The sequence below is a fragment of the Musca autumnalis genome, unplaced genomic scaffold (assembly GCF_047663935.1).
Source record: "Musca autumnalis isolate F117 unplaced genomic scaffold, ASM4766393v1 scaffold_3, whole genome shotgun sequence".
NCBI lineage: Eukaryota > Metazoa > Arthropoda > Insecta > Diptera > Muscidae > Musca > Musca autumnalis.
Genome location: NW_027411866.1, coordinates 3,933,272 through 3,955,282, shown reverse-complemented (window position 1 = coordinate 3,955,282; position 22,011 = coordinate 3,933,272). Strand labels below are relative to the sequence as shown.

General features: G+C 34.1%; 1 protein-coding gene across 3 annotated transcripts in view; it reads right to left on the bottom strand.

Moving 5' to 3' along the window:
* Positions 1–22,011, bottom strand: part of futsch — a 178,109-nt gene that overhangs the window by 18,791 nt on the left and 137,307 nt on the right. For all 3 annotated transcript variants that reach the window (XM_073975287.1, XM_073975289.1, XM_073975288.1), the window contains exons 3-6: positions 19,778–19,876; positions 589–761; positions 295–517; positions 68–226 (exon numbers count right to left, since the gene is read on the bottom strand). In XM_073975287.1, coding sequence (XP_073831388.1) covers positions 68–226; positions 295–517; positions 589–761; positions 19,778–19,876 — 654 coding nt within the window. The remainder of the gene's footprint in view (positions 1–67; positions 227–294; positions 518–588; positions 762–19,777; positions 19,877–22,011) is intronic.

The window sequence follows — 22,011 nt, the reverse complement described above, 5'->3', positions numbered from 1 at the left end:
AGACAAAAAATAAAATAAGTTAGAAAAAAGTCTGTGAGATTATGGAGTGCTGTCAAGTATCACTTACCTAACATATTAAAACCGTTGATGCCAAATAGGGCAGCATCACCCTGACCGCCGGGGAAGACATAAAGAGTGGGATGTGTAAAGCGTATATTGCCAACAACGTCTGAGGTCTCGAGTAGTTCGCGTATAGATGTAGGCACCAGCATGGGAGCCAAATAGTCTACAAGGAATCACATTGCCGTATTAAAGTAGATGCATTTTTTAGAACTAACGAGCTCAGCTACTTACCTATAAAAGCATTAATACTCTCACTGCTGGTATCTAAGACATCAACTGGATTAATGCGTATTTTGCAGAGGCGAGCATAACTTTTATCTGGCAATGTGTGCCATAGACCAGCATCAGCACAATGGATATTCATGGTAATGGTATCGGCATAAGCTCGTATAACTCTTTGGACATCATGTTCTTGAAAAGCTTCAGCAAAGTCACCAACCGAAAAGGTTCCATCCTGTAAAGTAAAGTTTAGTGGGTGATGAAGAGGAAATCTCAATGGGAGAGGGTTGGGGTCTAACAACTCACCTGTAGTATCCAGGAACCATTTCCCGAAAAGGTATAACCGGCGTGTATAATGTGACGATGCCTGGTAAAGCTGCTCAACATGTTGCGCATACATTGTATAAGAGTATTATATTGAGGATGTATCAAAACTTCAGTGACTAGATTTTCGCTAGCATACTGAATGAGTCGTTCGCCTGTAAGTAGAAGGGTGAGAGAGAGAGAATTATGTAGGGTTTAGATAGTTAAGTATGTACAAGCTATTCAGAAGTAAATATCATGTGCCATAGAAGAATCTAACCATTCCTGTGTCATAATTGTGGTCCAGATTGTATATTTTTCAAATCTTATAGAAATTGAACTGTTTATATGCATTATTTGAGAGCTATGCAAATGTTTTGTTTTATGTCCAAGAAAATTGCTGTTATCCTTTTTCAACGGGGTGTGGGTTTCAAATTCATTTCAGGCCATGAGATTTGGTGATCATAGCACACATTAAACCGTTGCCAAATATTTCCTAATAGCCGCCTACAATCCCTTGGCAACCATATGTTCGCATTCATGTTGGGGTATAGGCGAATATTTGTCAGCCATTTATTGTTTTGAAATGCGTTTTCACACTTCCTGCGTTTTTATGCTTGACTAAATGTGCCGGTCTTCTATGTTAGCTTTCTCTAATGAATTTTTGGCAAGATTTTTGCTGCACCAAATTTAAAGTGATAACTAACCCAAAATATTTCTTTAAAACGTCCACTGCCTAAAGTGTGCTATAGTTCTTCACAATATACATTTAACCTTGAATGACACGAAAACGATAACAATTTTGCTATCATTGCTTACGATTAAAATTGTACATATCTCTCTCGGTACGCACAAACATTAAACATATCCTTGGATAAAGGATATTTGTTGGAGACAGGTGAAAATTGCCATAAATGGTGTACAACATATCATCAAGTGTATAATGCAAAGATATGATGAATGCTTATCTTGCTTGCGAATTGTTGTGAAAACCACAGTCGTACAAGCAATCGCTTGGGACTCGTAGAAGATGACACTCAGTTTGTGGCTACAATGCTTAACAACACCATTATCTTGGTTTTTAGATACCACAATTGAGTGAAACCTTCGAAAGTGTTGTCATCTGTCCATTTAATTCCATCGACATCCTTTGGCCACCATTTTATCTATTCTATTCGTTTAAAAGGAAATCCATGTAACCGTTAAAAATTCAAATGCTAAACTTTATCACGTAAACAAAAGGAACATTAAATGAATGACTCACTCAACGCTTGTCATTCATTTACTCTGAATGTTTGTTATCCTGTTTGCTTTTAGGTATTGGCAGTTGCCTGGAGCTTTATTGAACTTTGTTGTGCGGGTGGAGAGTAGTTTTGACAAAACATCTGTTGGCGGATGTGGTTGTCAACATTTGAAAATGTTAACATTTCTTTTGTTTTTGCTATTGGGTGTGAATCTTAAAGGACATTTAGTTTGCAAATCATTAAAAGTTTTGATTTGAATAAATCGTGATTTAAGGAAAGACATTTGGAATTATTACGAATTAAATATTCGTTAGAGAAGCTGTTATAATGATGACGCCTTAAAGTATGCACACTGTTTTTAAACCAAGTTTATTTACTTTTAAAATCACCTTGAAGAAGCGTGGAGACATTTCTGAGATTTGGGGAGTTTTATGACGAAGCTCCTTCCTCACTTCGTTTAGCTATAAATTCATATACAATTTTCAGTGTCGAGTCTACAAAACAGAAGTTAAAAGTAGGAAAGTTAAACTCATTGATATGAGAGAAGTCTCCCCTTGTCTGGCATAAGATAGACAGACTTTTTTATCTTACTCCCTAAATTAGGCATTACTTTTTCTACACCATAAATTAGGTTATACTTCTATCTGCTATCCACATTCATTACAAATATTTATTATAATTTACAATTCCCAAAAGTAATTATCTACCGTTTGGAAAACCCATATATTTTGTAGTTATTGTTTTTCTTTGTTGTATTAAAATCCCATACCTACCACGGAAGATTGGAAGACAAAAAAAAAACGTAATCATGATTTCCCCAGCCTATAATTAATCACAATTTTCTTCACTCATTGTTCATTTTTCTTGTTGTTATTTTTTTGTTATGGATTTGCAATTAATTTGTGTTCTTGTTCCTCTTCAATAACTAGGCCTGTTTTTAATGTGGACATTATTTGTTGGCTAGGAATTATGAAACGAATGAGAAAAAAAATAGATGACCATTGTTTTTAGTTTCAGGGTCATGGTGTGTGAAACCTTGATTTACCAGCCTTCCTATTTATGTGTGTGTGAGTATAGTTATTGCTAAGTAATTAGTTACTTGAGTCATTTTTAATTTTAATAAAGTGAAAACTTTTCACCCCAACAGCCAATCTCCTTCCGGCATTTCAATTTTCTCTTAAATTTAATTTTTTTGTTTAGTTTTTATTCAAACTTTTGGCCATCTAGTTTTGTGTTTTATTTGGCAAGTGTTTGAGCAGCATGTTTCAACATTTCAAAAGATAAACAAAAAACGACACAATTTAAATACTTTTAAGAGCTGCCATTAAGAAGAGACACTTCATTTCTAGGCAGGCAACAGAACATAAATACGATTTTTTGTGATAAGGATCCCCAGAAGGGATATAATAATTTGAACTGGACCACATAACAACAAAAATACAACAAATTTGGAAATTATTAAGGAAACTAAAAAAAAGTTTTAAAGGCAGCAGTCTTCTGCAGGGATCTTATATGTAATAGAAGAACTCGGTGGAGGTCTTCTAGAAAATATAAAACTTCCTTAAGAATTGCTGTAGACTAGAAGACCTATGTAAGGGTGTTCTATAGAAAAGAAGTGCGGGTCTTTTATATAAAAGAAGTCCTCCATGGGACTCTTCTATAGAAAAGAAGGCCTCCATGGGGCTCTACTATGCAATTAAAGGCCTTCATAAGGGACTTCTATAGAATAAAAGAGCTCATTTAATATAGGGTCTTCTATAGAATAGAAGACCTCCTAGATAATAGAAGACCTATGTAAAGTTCCTTTATAGACTAGAAGAGCTTTCTCTGTAAGGGTCTTCTGTGTAATAGGAGTATGTGTATCTTCTATCTTCTTCTATAGAATAAAAGACCTCCGGAGGCGTTTCTATGGAATAACAGAGCGGTCTTTTATAGAATAGAAGGCCTCCGTAGGGATTTTCTATAGAATAGGAGAAGAAGGCCTCTTCTGCACAATAGAAGGCCTTCTTAAGGGTCTTCTGCACAAGAGAAGGCCTCCGTAAAGGATAAGAAGGCCTCTTCTGCACAATAGAAGGCCTTCTTAAGGGTCTTCTGCACAAGAGAAGGCCTCCGTAAAGGAGAAGAAGGCCTCTTCTGCACAATAGAAGGCCTTCTTAAGGGTCTTCTGCACTAGAGAAGGCCTCCGTAAGGATCTTCTTTCGAATATAAGTCCTTCGTAGTGGTCTTCTATAGAATTGGAGTACTTCGCATAGAACAGAAGACCTTCGTTTGAGTCTACTATAAAATAGAAGTCCTTCATAGGTGTCTTTAATAGAATAGAAGACCTGCGTAGAAGTCTTTTATAGAATAGGAGACCTTCGCAGGGACCCTCGTAAGGATCGTCCATAGAATAGAAAGTCCCAAAGAATACCTCCTTAGGGGTCTTCTATGGAATATAAGGCTTCTTTCTGTATGGTTCTTCTATAGAAAATAATACCTCATTTATGTTCTTATATATTATATATGACCTCCGTAAGGGTCTTCGAGAGAATTGAAGGCCCTCGTAAGGGTTTTCTATAGAATACAAGACCCACGTAAGGTTATTTTATATAAAAGAAGACCTCTGTTGGGGTCTTCTATATAATGAAAGGTCTCTGTAGGGATCTTTAATAAAATATAAGACCTCATTTGAGGACATTTTTACTATAGAAGACATTTATATTATAGAGAACTCCTACGGAGGTCTTCTGTTCTATAGAAGATCCCTGCAGCTTTTATCGAATAGAGAACATCCTAAATAACAGAAAGGTCTTCTTTAAAATAGCAGACCTCTGCAATGGTCTTAGTTAGAATAGGAGACCTCTGTGGGTGTCTTCTATAGAACAAAAGAACTCCGTAGGGACCTTCTATAGAATAGATGACCTATTTTGGAGTCCTCTATAGAATATAAGGTGTCCGTAGGGGTCTTCTATAAAATATAAGATTGCGGAGAGGGCATTATATAGCGTAGAAGACCTCCGTAAAGGTGTTATATAGAATAGAAGATCCACGTAAGGGTCTTCTATAGAACAGAAGTCCTTCGCATGGGTCTTCTAGAGAATAGAAGACCTTCATAAGGGTCTATTATAAAATAGAAGACTTCTGTAAGGCATTTTTGAGTACATATAAGACCACTGTAAGGGTCTTCTATAGCATAGAATGTCCTTGTGAGGTCTTATACAGTATAGAGCAGCTTCGTAGGCGTCTTCTATAGAAAAGAATTACACTGCAGGGATCTCCTATAGAAAAGAATTCCACTTCAGGGATCTCCTATAGAATAGAAGAGCACCGCAGTGGCCTTATTTAAATAAAATAAGGGTCCAGCTATAAAATAGAGGACTTCCATAGGGGTCTTCTATAAACTAGAAGGCCTCTGTATAGGACTTTTTTGAAATGGGATACCTCTGTAGGGGTCATCTAAACAATACAAGATTTTCATAGAGATATTCTATGCAGTAGAAGGTCTCGGTAGGGGTACTCCATCCAGTAGAAGACCTCCATAGGGGTCTTCTAAATACTACTATGCGCATTTAGAATACCAGCACTTTCAGCCTAACCCTACATTTATAAATGTATTGAAATTGAAAATTTATCCCATTGCCTTTAGATATGCCTCATTATACCCTACACCACACTGTGGTAAGGGGTATTATGTCATTGTGCATTTGTATGTAACATGCAAAAGGAAACGAAATAGATCCATAGTTCCTTTTGGGGATATACATATAATCACTTTCTGAGTCGATGCATGTCCGTCCGTCTGTCCATGTATTTTTGTTCGCAACGTACAGGTCGCATTTTTTGTCCGATTTAGCTGAAAATTGGGGACTACAATTTTTTTGGCCATAGGAAGAACGCTGTTGCTTTTGGTGGAAATCGGTTCAGATTTGGATATAGCTCCCATATATATTTTCGCCCGATTTCACGTATTTGCTGCACCACACACGCTATATACGTCCGATTTTGATGAAATTTTGAATGGTTGACTGAATTCGGTCTAGAAATAAGTGTGCCAAATTATATCGAAATCAGTTCAGATTTGGATATAGCTCCCATATATATTTTCGGCCGATTTCACGTATTTTCTTTACCAAACACGCTATCTATTTCCGATTTCGATGAAATTTGGAATGTGTGACTGAATTCGGTCTAGAAATAAATGTGCCAAATTATATCGAAATCGGTTCAGTTTTGGATATAGTACCCATATATATTTTCGGCCGATTTCACGTATTTGCTGCTCCAAACACGCTATATACGTCCGATTTTGATGAAATTTTGAATGGTTGACTTAATTCGTTCTATTTAGAAAAAAGTGTGCCAAATTATATCGAAATCGGTTCAGATTTGGATATAGCTGCCATATATATTTTCGCCCGATTTCACGTATTTTCTTTACCAAACACGCTATATATTTCCGATTTCGATGAAATTTGGAATGTGTGACTGAATTCGGTTTAGAAATAAATGTGCTAAATTATATCGAAATCGTTTCAGATTTGGATATAGCTCCGATTTATATTTTACATATGCACAGTGGTGTAGGGTATCATATAGTCGGCCCCGCCCGACTTTGATCCTTTCCTTACTGGTTTTTTTGTGCTGAATTCCCAAATGTTTGGCAATTTATCAAATTTTCACTTTCACTTAACTTTTGGAAAGCCATTTGTCCTGACAATAACAGCAAATTTATTTGTTCTATATTTCCTCTTATGTCCCTCTCACAAATCAACAACTTTAACTGCTTCTGCAATGCATTCTCTTGGTTTTTGCATTTCTTTTGCAAAAACCTTGGAAATGAACAATACCCTGCAATCACTTGAACTTCCTTACCAACTTTTGAACACACTCACACACACAAACAAAACAATTTTTCTTGCTAATATTTTTTTGAAGTTTCTATTGCTGTTGTGGTGCTTCTTCTTCTTTTGAAATGGAGGAAAAGTTCAGTTTAATGAAGAAAACAAATTGCAGAATTTCGTTTGCATTGAAATTCGATTATTTACTCACTATCTATCATGAACACTCATTGGGAGGGTGGTGGAAGTAGGGGTAGGAGGAGAAAGGGAGTGGGTTGGGAAAGTCGTTCTCTATTTTATGGCAGATGAAAGCATTGAAGTGTCATATTTGTAATATGATTCCCTATTCATGATGAGTGTGACATGCAAATGGTGTAGGCGGTGGTAAAGGGCTGGCTAAAGGTTGTCAAGTAGGTGAGGGGAATGGTTAGACGGGCCACAAATGCTAAGGGTTTTCGCAGAATTTCACAGAAAAGGGCAATCAACATTAATGACAAACCAAGTGAACAAACATTAAGCATACCCTTAGCTATGAATGGATATAACAATCAAAGCTGATAGGCAGGGTGGTGTGATAAGTTAAAGAAAATAAAAATTAACAGGGTAGAGAAGTTATGCGGGCACTAAATGATATGCTGGCTCCAATTGAAGAAAAAAGTAAAGTATTTTTTTAGTTTTATTCATCTTCTCGCCTTATGGCTAATGAAACATTTTTTTATGGAAATTTAGTTTAGTTCCTTTAACTTTCATTATTTAATTTATTGGAGCGAAAATCTCCATAAGCCAACAAAAATCAAAATTCTCTTCATTATCCCATTATGTACATACTCTCCTCGTTTCCATACTCTCAACATCAACAACTACAACAATTGTCCATAACAACAAACACTCAATGATAATGTGAGAATACCAGGGATGGAAAATTCAGTACAATAGTAATTTTTTCAGTACCATTTCACTATAAAAAGTACCGAAGTACCCCCGCGGCCAATTAAGTACCATTTCCATACTATAGTCTAGAAAAATTTTATGTGGAACTAAAAATGCTAAATTCAAGGTAAGTTTACTAGAAATTTTAAAAATCTGGATATATGTTGGGAACATACCAAAATATATTGATCATTTTCTTTGTGGAGTTCTTCCACTCTTTGAGAATCCGAAATATCAAGTTACAGTCACAACGGTATCAATCATTTAGAAGACTTCACATCGAGCGGTATCGAAGTACATTCCAATACATGGTAGAACAAGAAAAGGTAGCAGCAATACCCAGCTGACTGAACTGGGCTGTAGTGTTAGTGTCAAATTCAATACGACATTTTATATATTTATTTCTATGTTCGATGTATATTAGGGATATATATTTTTTTGAAGAACAAATTTATTCATCAGAAAAAAAACTATTTCCCATAAAGACTCCTTCATATAATTGACATGTAACCTCCTCCAGGTCCGAACGACATGCCATATACTAAAACACCGCTTATAGAGGCGGTACAATATTTGTTAATATGCGAGGTATTTTGTTAAACTTGAAAATAATAAAGCCCTAATAAACATGTGCCTTTTTGTTTTCAAAAGCAAACCATTGAAACAGCTTCTACTTTTTCAATGAATTACCAGCAACCCCAAACATTTTTGCAAGAATTCTACTTTCTGCGAGAAATTATGCATTTAGTGGAATGATATGGAAACATTAAAATTGAAAATCTAACGAGTTTCCATTCATGTTTTTCAAATATTCAATAAAATGTGAAAAATTATTAGTTTTTTAAATTCCAATAATTTATAGACATTTCCTTATTTTGTTTACATGTACGTTGACACTAACGTTTACAAACAAAAACAAATTTCTTTGTGGTTGTTGTTGAGTTGTATTTGTTGTAGTATTTACTTTACCTGGTTTGTTCTACCATGATTCCAATATGAGAATCTGCAATATCTCTTCTATGGGGGCCATATTGGTCCTACAAAACCAAGACAGTCTGACTATCGTTTTTATTACTGACGAAAAACAAAGTTTATATCGGCCACCAAAACTTTTTTGGACTATCTGTCACGAATTATTTAAAAAATAATTTGTTTAGAGTCCAATATAAACAAGGCTTTACGCCAGCGATCAAAACGATAGTCGAACTAACGATAGTTTGCCAGCTCTAGGCTATTTAAAACGTGCATCTATACCCACATTCTCTATAGGAGTGTTTTATATCTATATCGAATACAAAGTATCAATTTTCAGTTATTTTTTTTTCCTAAAAAAATATTAAAAAAATACCTTTTCAATGAAAAAAGTACCATTTTAGTACTGTTTGAATTTTTTAATTTTCCATCCCTGGAGAATACTGGCATTCATACTAACATGAATGCTCACATCACATCAATATGTATGCGACTCTGTGCGGGTGGGTGGTGTATGCCTAGCGAAGTGTCTTTGTATACTTAACAGCAATACATGAGAGCCACAACAGAACAGAGTGCCAAGTGTTTGGACCAGAAAAGATAGATAGAGAAAAAAGGGAGATTTTATGTGAAATATAGCTGTTGCTGTTGTTAATGTCGTTGGATTGTTGGGGCCTTGGTTGCTGTTGTTGTTATTGTTTTGTTTGTATATAGTACAAACGACAACAACAATTAATGTATGTATGACTATTGAAGAAAGGGCCTACAGAACATTTCACTATACACTGGGTATGCAAATGAATGGCGAGAGTTAAGGCAACTGCCACATACAATAACTCTCAACCCTCTTTTATTTTGGGCTGAGAGTCCAAAAGCCCTTGTGGACAAAAACAAACAACACACATAACTGCAAACACGCATACCTATTAACACACTTATTGCAGGCGTACATAGATGGCCATACACACACACGTATGTATGGATATGTAGGTGTGTATATCTATTTTAAATTGCAATGTGTAAAATATTTGGAGCATATTTTTAGGTAACAAATATGTGCAACAAACGTTGGGGTATTTGACAATTTTAATAAATTAACATTCATTCTAATGAAAATATCCATAAATATAATTGTGTGTGCAATTGATTGTAAAAAATGGCATGTCTACAGGTTTGTGGTTGTTTATGGCCCATTATGTTGTGGTTGCTGTTAACCTTCCATAAAAACAATAATAATAATAAATTTTGTTTTATATTATTTACAAGCTAATAGAGATATAACTTGTATGTTGTTGTAAACTCATTGATGTGGAAATTGTATGCGAGAAACAAAACAAACAAACTGTAATTACCTATGATGTGGAAAGGAAACTAAAATGTTTTAAATATTCCTGCAAGAATATATTACTTTTAAATTTTTTGACAAATTTATAAATGAAAAGATTTTCAAAATTTTAAAAATAGTAGATTTTTGTAGGTTCTTGTAAAGAGTATATATAGGCAAAATTTTGAAATATGTGAAACATCTTTACCGTGGGGTGGTGGGGTGAGATTTCTTCCAATTTATGATCCCACAACATCCCTGAAGGGACAAGGGAAACTTCTCTGCTTCCAGAAGTAGCATGTCTTTTTTTGAAAATAACGTAAAAACCCCCATTTAAATACTCCTTAAAAATTGCACAGTGATTTCCTAAAGACCAACATCTGCGCTTGTTTGGCTTGACATTCATCACTAGTCATTAATAAGCCTCTATTGTAAAAATCCACTAAAAATTTCCACACATGAAGAATTTTATTTGGCTGTTTTCTACTCTTTGGATATAGCCTCAAATTGTTCCTGAAGCTTTGGTTTGGCTTTTTAGTTTCCCCTTTTGCCTAGTGTAATTGTTAAACACGGGGAGAGAGGGAAAAACAACACACAATAGCATATCCTTCAAACTATGAACCATTTCATAATTATATAACATTCTTTAAGCACATTATTATATAATAATTTTTATTATGACAGGAAGTTAGAAATGTGACGGTGCACTTGAATTAAATTGAAGCATATAATTCGTTGGAAGAAGCCCCTCCAAACATCTTTATGTGTGTGTGGGGGGGATTTTCCGCAAGAAAAGAAAGGCACAATATGCTCAAAAAAGGCTATACATTATTTATGGTTGAGATGATGTTTAAGTATTGTTGGACAAATGTATGAAATTGTAAAAATTTTAATGTTAAGGATTTTTAATTTATTTTAAATTCTTTTCGTAAGAAATTCAATATAAAAAGGTAATTAATTATTTATTTAACTGTTAAATATGTAACAATTTTTCCTCTTTTATTTCTTTATAACAGTTTGCTTCAAATGATGTTTTGCCATGTCGATAAATGAATATTAAATAGTATTAAATTTACAATTACATAATTAAATTTTTTTGAATTATAACAGTTTTTTAAAAAGCATTTAAGTCATTTAAATCTTTTAAGTAATTTTACTTTTTAAATTTAGTTTTCTGTTTATCAAACTTTTGTATAAGAGTTTTATGTTTGGTAAAAACCTTTTTGAGTAATGTAAACAGTTTTATATTTTGCATAACAGTTTTTTTTAAAAGCACATATTTTACATGTCGTATAACAGTTTTACATCCTGTATAACAGTTTTACATTTTGTATAACAGTTTTACATTTTGTATAACAATTTTACATTTTGCATAACAGTGTTTCTGTTAAAAAAAACTTTACTTTAGTTAACAAAAAAACCGTTATCAATCCATATGTAAGGGTGTTCTATAGAAGGAAGTGCGTGTCTTTTATATAAAAGAAGACCTCCTTGGGACTCTACTATAGAATAGAAGGCCTCCATGGGGCCTACTATCTAATTAAAGGCCTCCATAAGTACTTCTATAGAATAAAAGAGCTCATTTAATGTAGGGTCTTCTATAGAATAGAAGAACTCCTAGGTAATAGAGGACCTATGTAAAGTTCCTTTATAGACTAGAAGAGCTTTCTCTGTAAGGGTCTTCTGAGTAATAGTAGTACTCCGTGTGTATCTTCTATAGAATAAAATACCTCCGGAGGCGTTTTTATGGAATAACAGAGCGGTATTTGATAGAATAGAAGGCCTCCGTAGGGATTTTCTATAAAATAGGAGAAGAAGCCCTATTCTGCACAATAGAAGGCCTTCTTAAGGGTCTTCTGCACAAGACAAGGCTTCCGTAAGGGTCTTCTTTCGAATATAAGACCTTCGTAGTGGTCTTCTATAGAATTGGAGTACTTCGCATGTGTATTTAATAGAACAGAAACCTTCGTTTGAGTCTTCTATAAAATAGGAATCCTTCATAGGGGTCTTTAATAGAATAAGAGACCTGCGTAGAAGTCTTCTATAGAATAGGAGACCTTCGCAGGGACCCTCGTAAGGGTTGTCCATAGAATAGAAAGTCACAAAGAATACCTCATTAGGGGTCTTCTATGGAATATAAGGCTTCTGTATGGTTCTTCTATAGAATATAATACCTCATTTATGTTCTTATATATTATAAATGACCTCCGTAAGGGTCTTCTAGAGAATTGAAGACCCTCGTAAGGGTCTTCTATAGAATACAAGACCCACGTAAGGTTATTTTATATAAAAGAAGACCTCTGTTGGGGTCTTCTGTGTAATGGAAGGTCTCTGTAGGGGTCTTTAATAAAATATAAGACCTCATTTGAGGACATTTATACTATAGAAGACATTTATATTATAGAGAACCCCTACGGAGGCCTTCTGTTCTATAGAAGATCCCCGCAGCTTTTGTCGAATAGAGAACATCCTAAATAACAGAGTCATCTTTAAAATAGCAGACCTCTGCAATGGTCTTATTTAGAATAGGAGGCATCTGTGGGTGTCTTTTATAGAACAGAAGAACTCCGTAGGGACCTTCTATAAAATAGATGACCTCTCTATAGAATATAAGGCGTCCGTAGGGGTCTTCTATAAAATATAAGATTGCGTAAGACCCCTAGCATAGAAGACCTCCGTAAATGTGTTATATAGAATAGAAGATCTACGTTAGGGTCTTCTATAGAACAGAAGTCCTTCGTAGGGGTCATCTATAGAATTGATGTCCTTTGTAAGCGTCTTTTATAAAATAGAAGACTTCGGTAAGGGTATTTTTGAGTACATATACGACCACTGTAAGGATCTTCTATAGAATAAAATGTCCTTGTGAGGTCTTATACAGTACAGAACAGCTTCGTAGGTGTCTTCTATAGAAAAGAATTGCACTGCAGGGATCTCCTATTGAAAAGAATTCCACTGCAGGGATCTCCTATAGAATAGAAGACCACCGCAGGGGCCTTATTTAAATAAAATAAGGATCTTCTATAAAATAGAGGACTTCAATAGGGGTCTTCTATAAATTAGAAGGCCTCTGTATAGGACTTTTTTGAAATGGGATATCTCTGTAGGGGTCATCTAAACAATACAAGATTTTCGTAAAGATACTTTATGCAATAGAAGGTCTCGGTAGGGGTATTCCATCCAATAGAAGACCTCCATAGGGGTCTTCTAAATACTTCTATGCACATTTATAACATTATAACAGTTTTTCTTCAAACAAAATTTTTAAAAAGCATTTAAGTCATTTAAATCTTTTAAGTAATTTTACTTTTTAAATTTAGTTTTCTGATTTTCAAACTTTTGTATAACAGTTTTATGTTTGGAAAAAAACCTTTTTGAGTTATGTATAGCAGTTTTTTATTTTGTATAACAGTTTTTTTCAAAGCACATTATTAGCATATTTTACATGCCGTATAGCAGTTTTAAATTTTTTATAACAGTTTTACATTTTGTATAACAGTTTTACATTTTGTATAACAATGTTTCTGTTAAAAAAAACTTTACTTTAGTTAACAAAAAACTGTTATCAATCCATATTATCAAGCCCACAACTCAATACATTTTGAGAGTTACAATTTAACTCAACTTCCTCCCTGCCTTATCACCCAAAACCCCTCTCCAAATCGTTTCCCTAAAACTATGCCACATTTTAGATATTTATTTCATCTTAACACTCACATGAGCATATATGTATGCAATGAATAAAACTGACATTGATCAACCAACATCCATACCATACCATACCCTGCCAATCTATGTTGAATAAATAAATTTTTAATTTCTATTTGCCATGACATTACGAAGTACTTAAGGACATAATCTATTATTCATTTGGATGTTACAATTTGAAGTTGTTGCTAAATTGTATTGAATTCATAGATGAATAGATTTGCATTGAGGGGAAATATGGCTTCCATGCCACAAAGCCCACCCAATGTCGGCATCATCAACAATATGAGGTAAGACATTTTGTGAAAGTAATTTTAATTAGAATGATTGACATGATTGCAAAGTTCCCCACCCCCTTAGCAGACGTTACAGACATGTTAAGTGTTCAGCGGTGCAAAGACTTTGAGAAACATGTCTCATTACATAAACTTTGAAAGAAAGAGCGATAATTGTGGGCTTGCCTTAGTCATGAACATGCCACCTTATGTCTGGATTACGTGACAATATTGTGCGTGAGCTTTATACTGTGGGCCCTCTGTATGAGTGTGTGTGTGGTATATTGTTATAATTAAAGCTGTTGTTTGCGTTAATTCGCCTATAAGCACGTTATGGAGTAATAATTAATGGGTTTTTGTGTTTGAAAAACACAAAAGAAAAAACAATAACAACAAAGCCAGCCATATTGTTGTTTGTAAAGAGTTCAAGGATGTTTTTTTTTTAATTAATTAATAAAGTAAATTGCAATAAATAATACACACCAAATTAGATTATTGTTTGTTGAAGTAATAAATAAAAATAATTAGTAATTATTAAAATGTAATATACATTTAGACAATTTTTTTTACTGTTATACATGAACTAATTGGAATGGAAATGAGTGTTTTTTTATTGGAGATCAAATGTATACTTGGTACATGGACTGATTGTCTGTATATGTATGCACGGATGATGTTTCGCGAGAGGAGAAAATGTGATGATAACACACAAAGGAGTTTTCCCTTGGGAGTTAATACTCTGTGTTTCTAAGATAATACAAATTCAAACTCTTTTGAATTACTACCAAACTACTATTGTTTGGAAAATGTTAGTTTGATTAAAAAGATTGGTAATAGTTCGAAAGAATTTTTATTCGAGTCGTCCCAGCTAAAACGGCTAAAGCTAGGAGCTTGAAATTTTACCAGTAGGTCACTGTTGGTGCAAAAGTGCGAGATAAGGCCGAGTTTTTCAAAATTCGGCCTGGAACCACAAAAAATAATAATAACAAAAATCCTTATTATTCACTGTTATTACTTACTTATGTACTTAGTTGGCAACCCATTTGTCAAATTAAATGCTATAATTTCTTAATACCGTAAAATATCACAAACAATTTCAAATTTTGTAGTTTACTTCTAGGCGCATTTATTTTATCGTAAACCAATATATATTGGAAAGACAATCAAGGTTGTTATTTTTCATTGCAACAGATGTCGCAGTTGGTGATAATGGTATAAACTTCATTCTGATTTACGAATGATTTACGTCTCTTTAATAATTTTGTTTTCACATAACAGGTGTCGCACAAAAGATTTTCTTTCTTTAAAATCCAGTTATACAAAAAATGATTACAAACGATGAATTTGTAAAAATTTTGATTTTCAATTTCAAATTAAAACAAAAATTCATTCAATAATGTTTGGTTTGTTGAACATATGAGATGCTGTTGAAGACAAAATTAGGGTATTAAATTCAGAAATCGGTCAGAAATAACAGAAATAATTTCTATTAAAAAAAAAAATAGTTTTAATGTTGAGATTTTCTTTATAATTGTGTCACTTCCGCTAACGAAGTAACGGGCACATGCTAGTTTTATATATATTGAGATATTTGGTTTTATTCATTGGACAATTTTCCACTTTCTTTACAGAGAATATGAAAGAATAACGGTTATTCCCATAAATATAATTCTGTTTTAAATAGTAAATGATGGCGTATGATTGTGAACTATATTAATATTAATTATACGCCACATAAACTAAATTAATAACAATCATACGACCGATTGAACATTGGATATTTTCTCGAATGTTCCTTAATTTAAATGGGGAGAAAACGTGCAAAAAAATCTAAAACAGTGGAATTAGACAAACCTATTTTTAGGATCAGTAGATGACTTCACGCATATCTCACAGTGCAGTCTCCGATATCTTTTGTAAGTTAGTAAATTATAAAAACCATTGGTGTTTAGAACTCTTCTTTCAGTAATTAGAAGATTTCAAAAGTCTTTTATATTTTCGCTGAAGACTTCTGTAACTAAGGAAAACATTCGAAAATCCTCTGTAAGTCAGTATATGACCTCAGAAGTCCGCAAATCCTTGTGGCAGTTTCAATTGACCACAAGAAGAATTATGGTGTCTTTATACGCTCTCCGAGTGAGCATCAGAAGACCTCAAATATATTCTTTACTGCAATTGAGGGTCTCAGCGGTTCTTAAAGTCATTAAATTGACCAAAAGTCAATAGAAGTACCTTTTTGAAGCTTAGTGCTCTGTTATAAGTCATTAGCAACAATTTGGGTGATCGCGGAAATCTTTTATGTGCCAGTAAAGGAATTCTAAAATTGTCTATAGAATCTTAGATATCAGTTATGGGACATTGAATGACATCTGGAAGCCTTAAAATTGTATTGAATTGCCTTCTATAGCTCAGAAGAAAAAGTCATGTGTTTTTATATGTAATTAGAACATCTAGAGCTTTACTATATGTCTAAGAAGATTTCAAGGGTCGTCTAAAGGTCAATTGGAGTTCTGAGATATCTTCTATGGATTAGTAGAAATACTCAGTAGTGCGATTATCTAGCTCATTTTTTGAGTTACCGACAAAAAGTGTAGCATGAAAACTCAAACTTACCGAATAATATCATTAATTACAGAAATTATAAGCATTTTAATTGCAACGATTTTTGTCAGTAACTCAAAACATGAGTTAGAGAATCTTACCACAGATGTATTTTTGAAGTTAATAGTTATTAGAGGTTTTCCAAGAAACCTTAGAGGTCTATCGGGGCTTATTGGAAGACTTTCGGGGTTTGTATAAATTAGTATATGATGGATGTTTTCCTTAGAAGATTTCTGATATATTCTGTAAGTAAATAGACATCAAACGTTGTCCAAAGTACTTCTGAGATATGTTATGGACCAAAGGAAATGTCTTAGAAAGTTTTAAAAAGTTACTGGATTACCAGGTAGCACTACAGGTCAACAGAAAGCCTTAGAAGTTGTATATGTAACTATGGAGAGTTGTTACGGCTAATTCAGAGATTTTCGGGATTTTTATAAGACAGAAAATGATCGTGGAAATTCTCTGCCGGAAGAACTCTGATATATTCTATTAGTTAGCAGCTTATTAGACGATTAAAGAAATTGGTTATGGACTATTGGAAAGCTTCAGGAAGTTTTAAACAGTTTTTAGGTTGTCTAAAGAGATATAAATGTCAGAAAAAGGACTTGAAAGTCTTTTGTGGACGAGAAAAAAGTTTTAAAGGCCCTAAAAAAATATGGAAGTCTTCATTGGGTCAGTTTAGATGCCTTCTATAAATTAGAGGAGAAGATGCCTTCGATAGAAGAGAAGAGGTCCGAAGAACATCACTTTGGATCAGTAGTAGAACCCATCATAGGTGTAATACAACCCAGTTAAATGTCTTAGAATTATTCTATGTGACTTGAGAGATATGTTATGGATTATTTGAAAACCTTCGGATTAAGGATTCTAGACCAGTCTATGCTTCAGCGCCAGAATAGTAGGTGGGTGGGTGAGTTGTAAATTAGACCGCGAATTCAAACCGTTAGCTGGTAAAGAAGTAATAATGCAATAAGACATTGTAATCTAAAGGACCCTCGTTTTATTTGGTACAAATAGTATCGGGGTATAAAACAATGCCGACATGGGGTTAAGTTAAGCCTAATTCAGTTACAATATTTTGGATTAGATTGTTTAAAGAAGTTCCAATATGTTAACAGAAAAGTTAAGAGGCTTTTAATAGGTCAGTAGATGAAATCAGCGTCGCTCCTTATTTTCCTATAACATGTCAGAGGATCTTTATATGGCAGTAGATGGCTTTTCTATAGATGCTCAGATAGGAAGAATCGCTAATCGAAGATCTTAAATCTCCCTTTTTAGGACTCGTTGAATATCTCAAAAGTCTTCTCAGATGTAATAGAACAGAAGGGGTTTTTATTAGAGTTGGACAATCTCGTTCGATTGAACGATCCGGATCCCTATCTCGTTCAATGGACACCGGTGATTTCTTTGTCAAAACTGCGTATACTTAATTTCACACATTGGTTTTTATGATGTTACTCATTCGTCTTTGAACGAGGACAGTGATCCGGATCGTTCAATTGAACGAGATTGCCCAACTCTAGTTTTTATAAGTCTGAACAAGGTCCCATTTCGAATGTACAACGAGGGTTTTATTCTTTCTTCCTGGATATTTTCCAACTATTTTCATCTGCCTTTGTATAGTTTGCATTATCAAGGGTGGCGAATGATTGTGGATTGCTTATATATCACGCATACGCTACAAATACGAAATTAATAACAATTATAACACCAGGTGGTCATTTGTAGTGAAAATAGTCTATGTTATTTCCCTATTACATGTCAGAGGACCTTTAGAGCTTTAGAGCTTTTCTATAGATGCTCAGATAAGAAGAGTCAATAATCGAAGATCTTAAATCTCCCTTTTTAGCACTCGTTGAATACGTCAAAAGTCTTCTCAGATGTAATAGAACAGAAGGGGGTTTTATAAATCTAAATAAGGTCCAATTTCGAATGTACAACGAGGGTTTTCTTCTTTATTCCTGGATATTTTCCAACTATCTTCATCTGCCTTTGTATGGTTTGCATTATCAAGGGTGACGAATGATTGTGGATTGCTTAAATGTGACGCATACGCCACGAATACGAAATTAATAACAATCATACCACCAGGTGGTCATTTGTAGTGAATATAGTCTATGTATTGCAATAAAAAACACTTCGGTTAAAATATAATCGAACATCAATTGTTTCATATAAGCCAATCTTACTCCGTCTTGCTTGTTCATGGAATAGGTTTCTTATTCGTTATTTTAACGTCAGCCTTTAGGCTACCCTCGTTAGCAACTTTGATACGATCAAAAATGTGCCTCTTCGAAATATTGATTTCGGTTTCAGACAATTTGGAGTCGATTTTTCCATGTCCGTCTGTCTGTCTGGCCGACTGGCACGACAATTATCAAAGGGATCAACCGATTCTGTAAAATGGTGTAAACGATAACTCTCAAAGGGAGCAATCGATTTGTTCAATACTTTGCACATCCTACTTTTCCTTTCAGACAAAGATCGGGTTCGAATATTGACTATATCGTTCCACTCATTCAGGCACATCCCGCACAAAATTTGAAATTTGAAGTGAAATTTAAGAGCTTCTCTCGGATCGTTTTGAAATATTTTCAGTATGCGGTATAATTTTTTTCTGGGGCAAGTCAATACTTCCTGAGATAATGGCCTAAATGCTCTAACGACACCAACTACAATGAGAAATCCTTATCTTTTGGATTTCTCATTTTAGTTGGTGCCTGCTCTCGCAGGGATTTTCTGATTGGTCCAAACTTTGCGCATCGTATTATTTCACCAGTCATGTATCAGGTTGGAATATGGATTATGTCGGTCCAGTCTTTTGGGTACCTCACATACAAAATTTAGGAAAAGTGAATTTTGGAAAAGAGCTCCTCTCGGATCGTTTTGAATTTTTTCAGCAGGCGGTACAATTTTTTTCTGAGGCAAGTCAATACTTCCTGAGATAATGGCCTAAAGGCTCTAACGGCACCAACTAAAATGACAAATCCAAAAGATAACTCTCGCAGGGATTTTCTGATTGGCCCAAACTTTGCGCATCGTATTATTTCACCAGTCATGTATCAGGTTGGAATATGGATTATATCAGTCCATTTTTTTGGGTACCTCCCATACAAAATTTGGGAAAAGTGCAGTTTGCGTCCGCCTCAAAAGCTCAGAAAATCTTCCTGGCACATATTAAAATGGCCAGAGTGGAAGTCAACTCTCAAACATTTTCAAAATTTTCATTTTCAAAGCTTTCCCAATCGTTTCTTATCTGTACGAATATTTCCCTTTTTAATTATCTTTCAAAATATGCAATTTCTTTGTTAAACTTACCATAACGTGCTTCCTCTCCTTCGGGTGCATGTTTGGTTATAGTATTCAGTTCCTCTTCCAAATCGACATGACAATCAGCTACGTCCCATGAGAGGAAACCTGTAAAGAATACGGGGAAAAGGGAATAATATTTCATTAGTAAATGTTTGTAATTATAAAATTAAAGTTAATATATAATTTTCAATTTTAGTTGAACAAACGTAACCTTAATATCCTATATTAATAATAATCATACGCATTACATTACATTCTATTTTTATTAATCATACATAACCCCATTTGCTCACATTAATATACTACATACGCATTACCTTTTAATGAGAATGGAAGAGAGTAAATAGTAAATTCCCCAAAGGGGTTTAATTAAGCAAAAGGGGGAGAGCATAATTGCCACATGTTTATAAAGCATTTTCATAGTTCTCTTTATAAAATTACATACAAAGCGAAAGTTGGAAGAATACTAATGAAAGGTAAATTACCAAAATATGTGTTTACAAATGAAAACATTTCAAATAAAAGGGTAAATATGACACTAATTGTCATATATGTAGAATTCTAGTTTTTCTCTTAAAAACTTCCAACTACAAAACAATAATTGTAAGCTAACCGAGATTATCTGTTAGTTAGTGCCATAATGCCATCAACAAGGATAATGAGACAACAACAAGCATCTCTTCATTTTTTGGCTTTAACAAATGTCATGTTTATCCTTTGTGTTATCCAATTCGTTTTAATCTTTTAACTAAATGCCACACATATGAATATTCACATAACACATGAGTTGGGCGCTGCAACAAATAACATAACCTCAAATTGTTGGCCTGGAAATTTGCAAAAAAAAAAACTAGGCAGAGGATTACATATGTAGACAATAACGAGATACTGGTATATTCATGTAAATATATGTTTGTTTATTCTTTTCTCGGTTGGTTTTAGAATCCTTCTAACTGTATTGGTTGGTAACTCCCCTTGCTCTCTACGTATCGTGTGTGTGTGTGTGTGAAATATGCGTTAGTTTGTATGTTGAAATAAACAATTTAATCCTTAAATAGTTAAACAGCTTTGTTTTTCTCCCAAACCGACTTAAGTGTTTTTTGTGGTGTTGGCCTGAGTATTTGTTACCATTCCTTTTTCTGTGTTTTTCTTTTGTGTGTATATATGCCTTCTGTGTGGTTTGAACTGTTGGCAATATTTAATAAATTTTATTATTATTTTTCCAGACCATGACATGGGATACATAAAACACTACAAACAACCCTACAAGAGTTTTTTTTAGGAAATGTGGTAATAGGATTTATTAAGGTAAGAAAGTCTTACAAGCCCCCTTTTCTGAGAGATCAACTCGTTATGTAAGATTATAAAGCATAGCAAAAGAGCTTTTCAATTTAAATGGTTTGTTTTGTGTTTAAGGTCAACATTTGTATGCAAAAGAATTCTAGACATATCGTATGAGTAATACAGTACTACAGTACAGTACTACAGTAATTGAGTAATACAGTACTTATATGTAGAGTTAGGCAATCTCGTTCAATTGAACGATCCGGATCACTATCTCGTTCAATGGACACCGGTAATTTCTTTCACAAAACTGCGTATACATAATTTCACACGTTGGTTTTTATGTACAGTACAGTACTACAGTACTTGAGTAATACAGTACTTATATGTAGAGTTGGGCAATCTCGTTCAATTGAACGATCCGGATCACTATCTCGTTCAATGGACACCGGTAATTTTTTTGACAAAACTGCGTATACGTAATTTCACACGTTGGTTTTTATGATGTTACTCATTCGTTTTTGAACGAGGATAGTGATCCGGACCGTTCAAGTGAACGAGATTGCCCAACTCTACTTATATGTACATGTGCAAGGTGTGAGTATACGTTTTGTGATGATCATGCGAGGTGTGGTAGCTTTGTTAAATTTTTTTAGCCCTGAGAACTTTATGAGTTCATTATTGACACATTTTCCAAATACTTAGGCAATAAACAACTGTTCGATGTTTGGTATTCTACTACAGGCTGCGACAAGCGGCTCTTGCAATATCCACAAGAAGACCTTACAGGACTTTTGCACTGTTTGGTATAGCTTTTCATAATTAACAAATCCTTCGAACATTTTCTTCAAGGGTGTTTATGGTAATAGTATTCTTCTGGCAGTATACATAATATATCACTTATGTGCATCCATAAAAAATATGAATATTAATTTTATGTCAATCATGCGACCCAA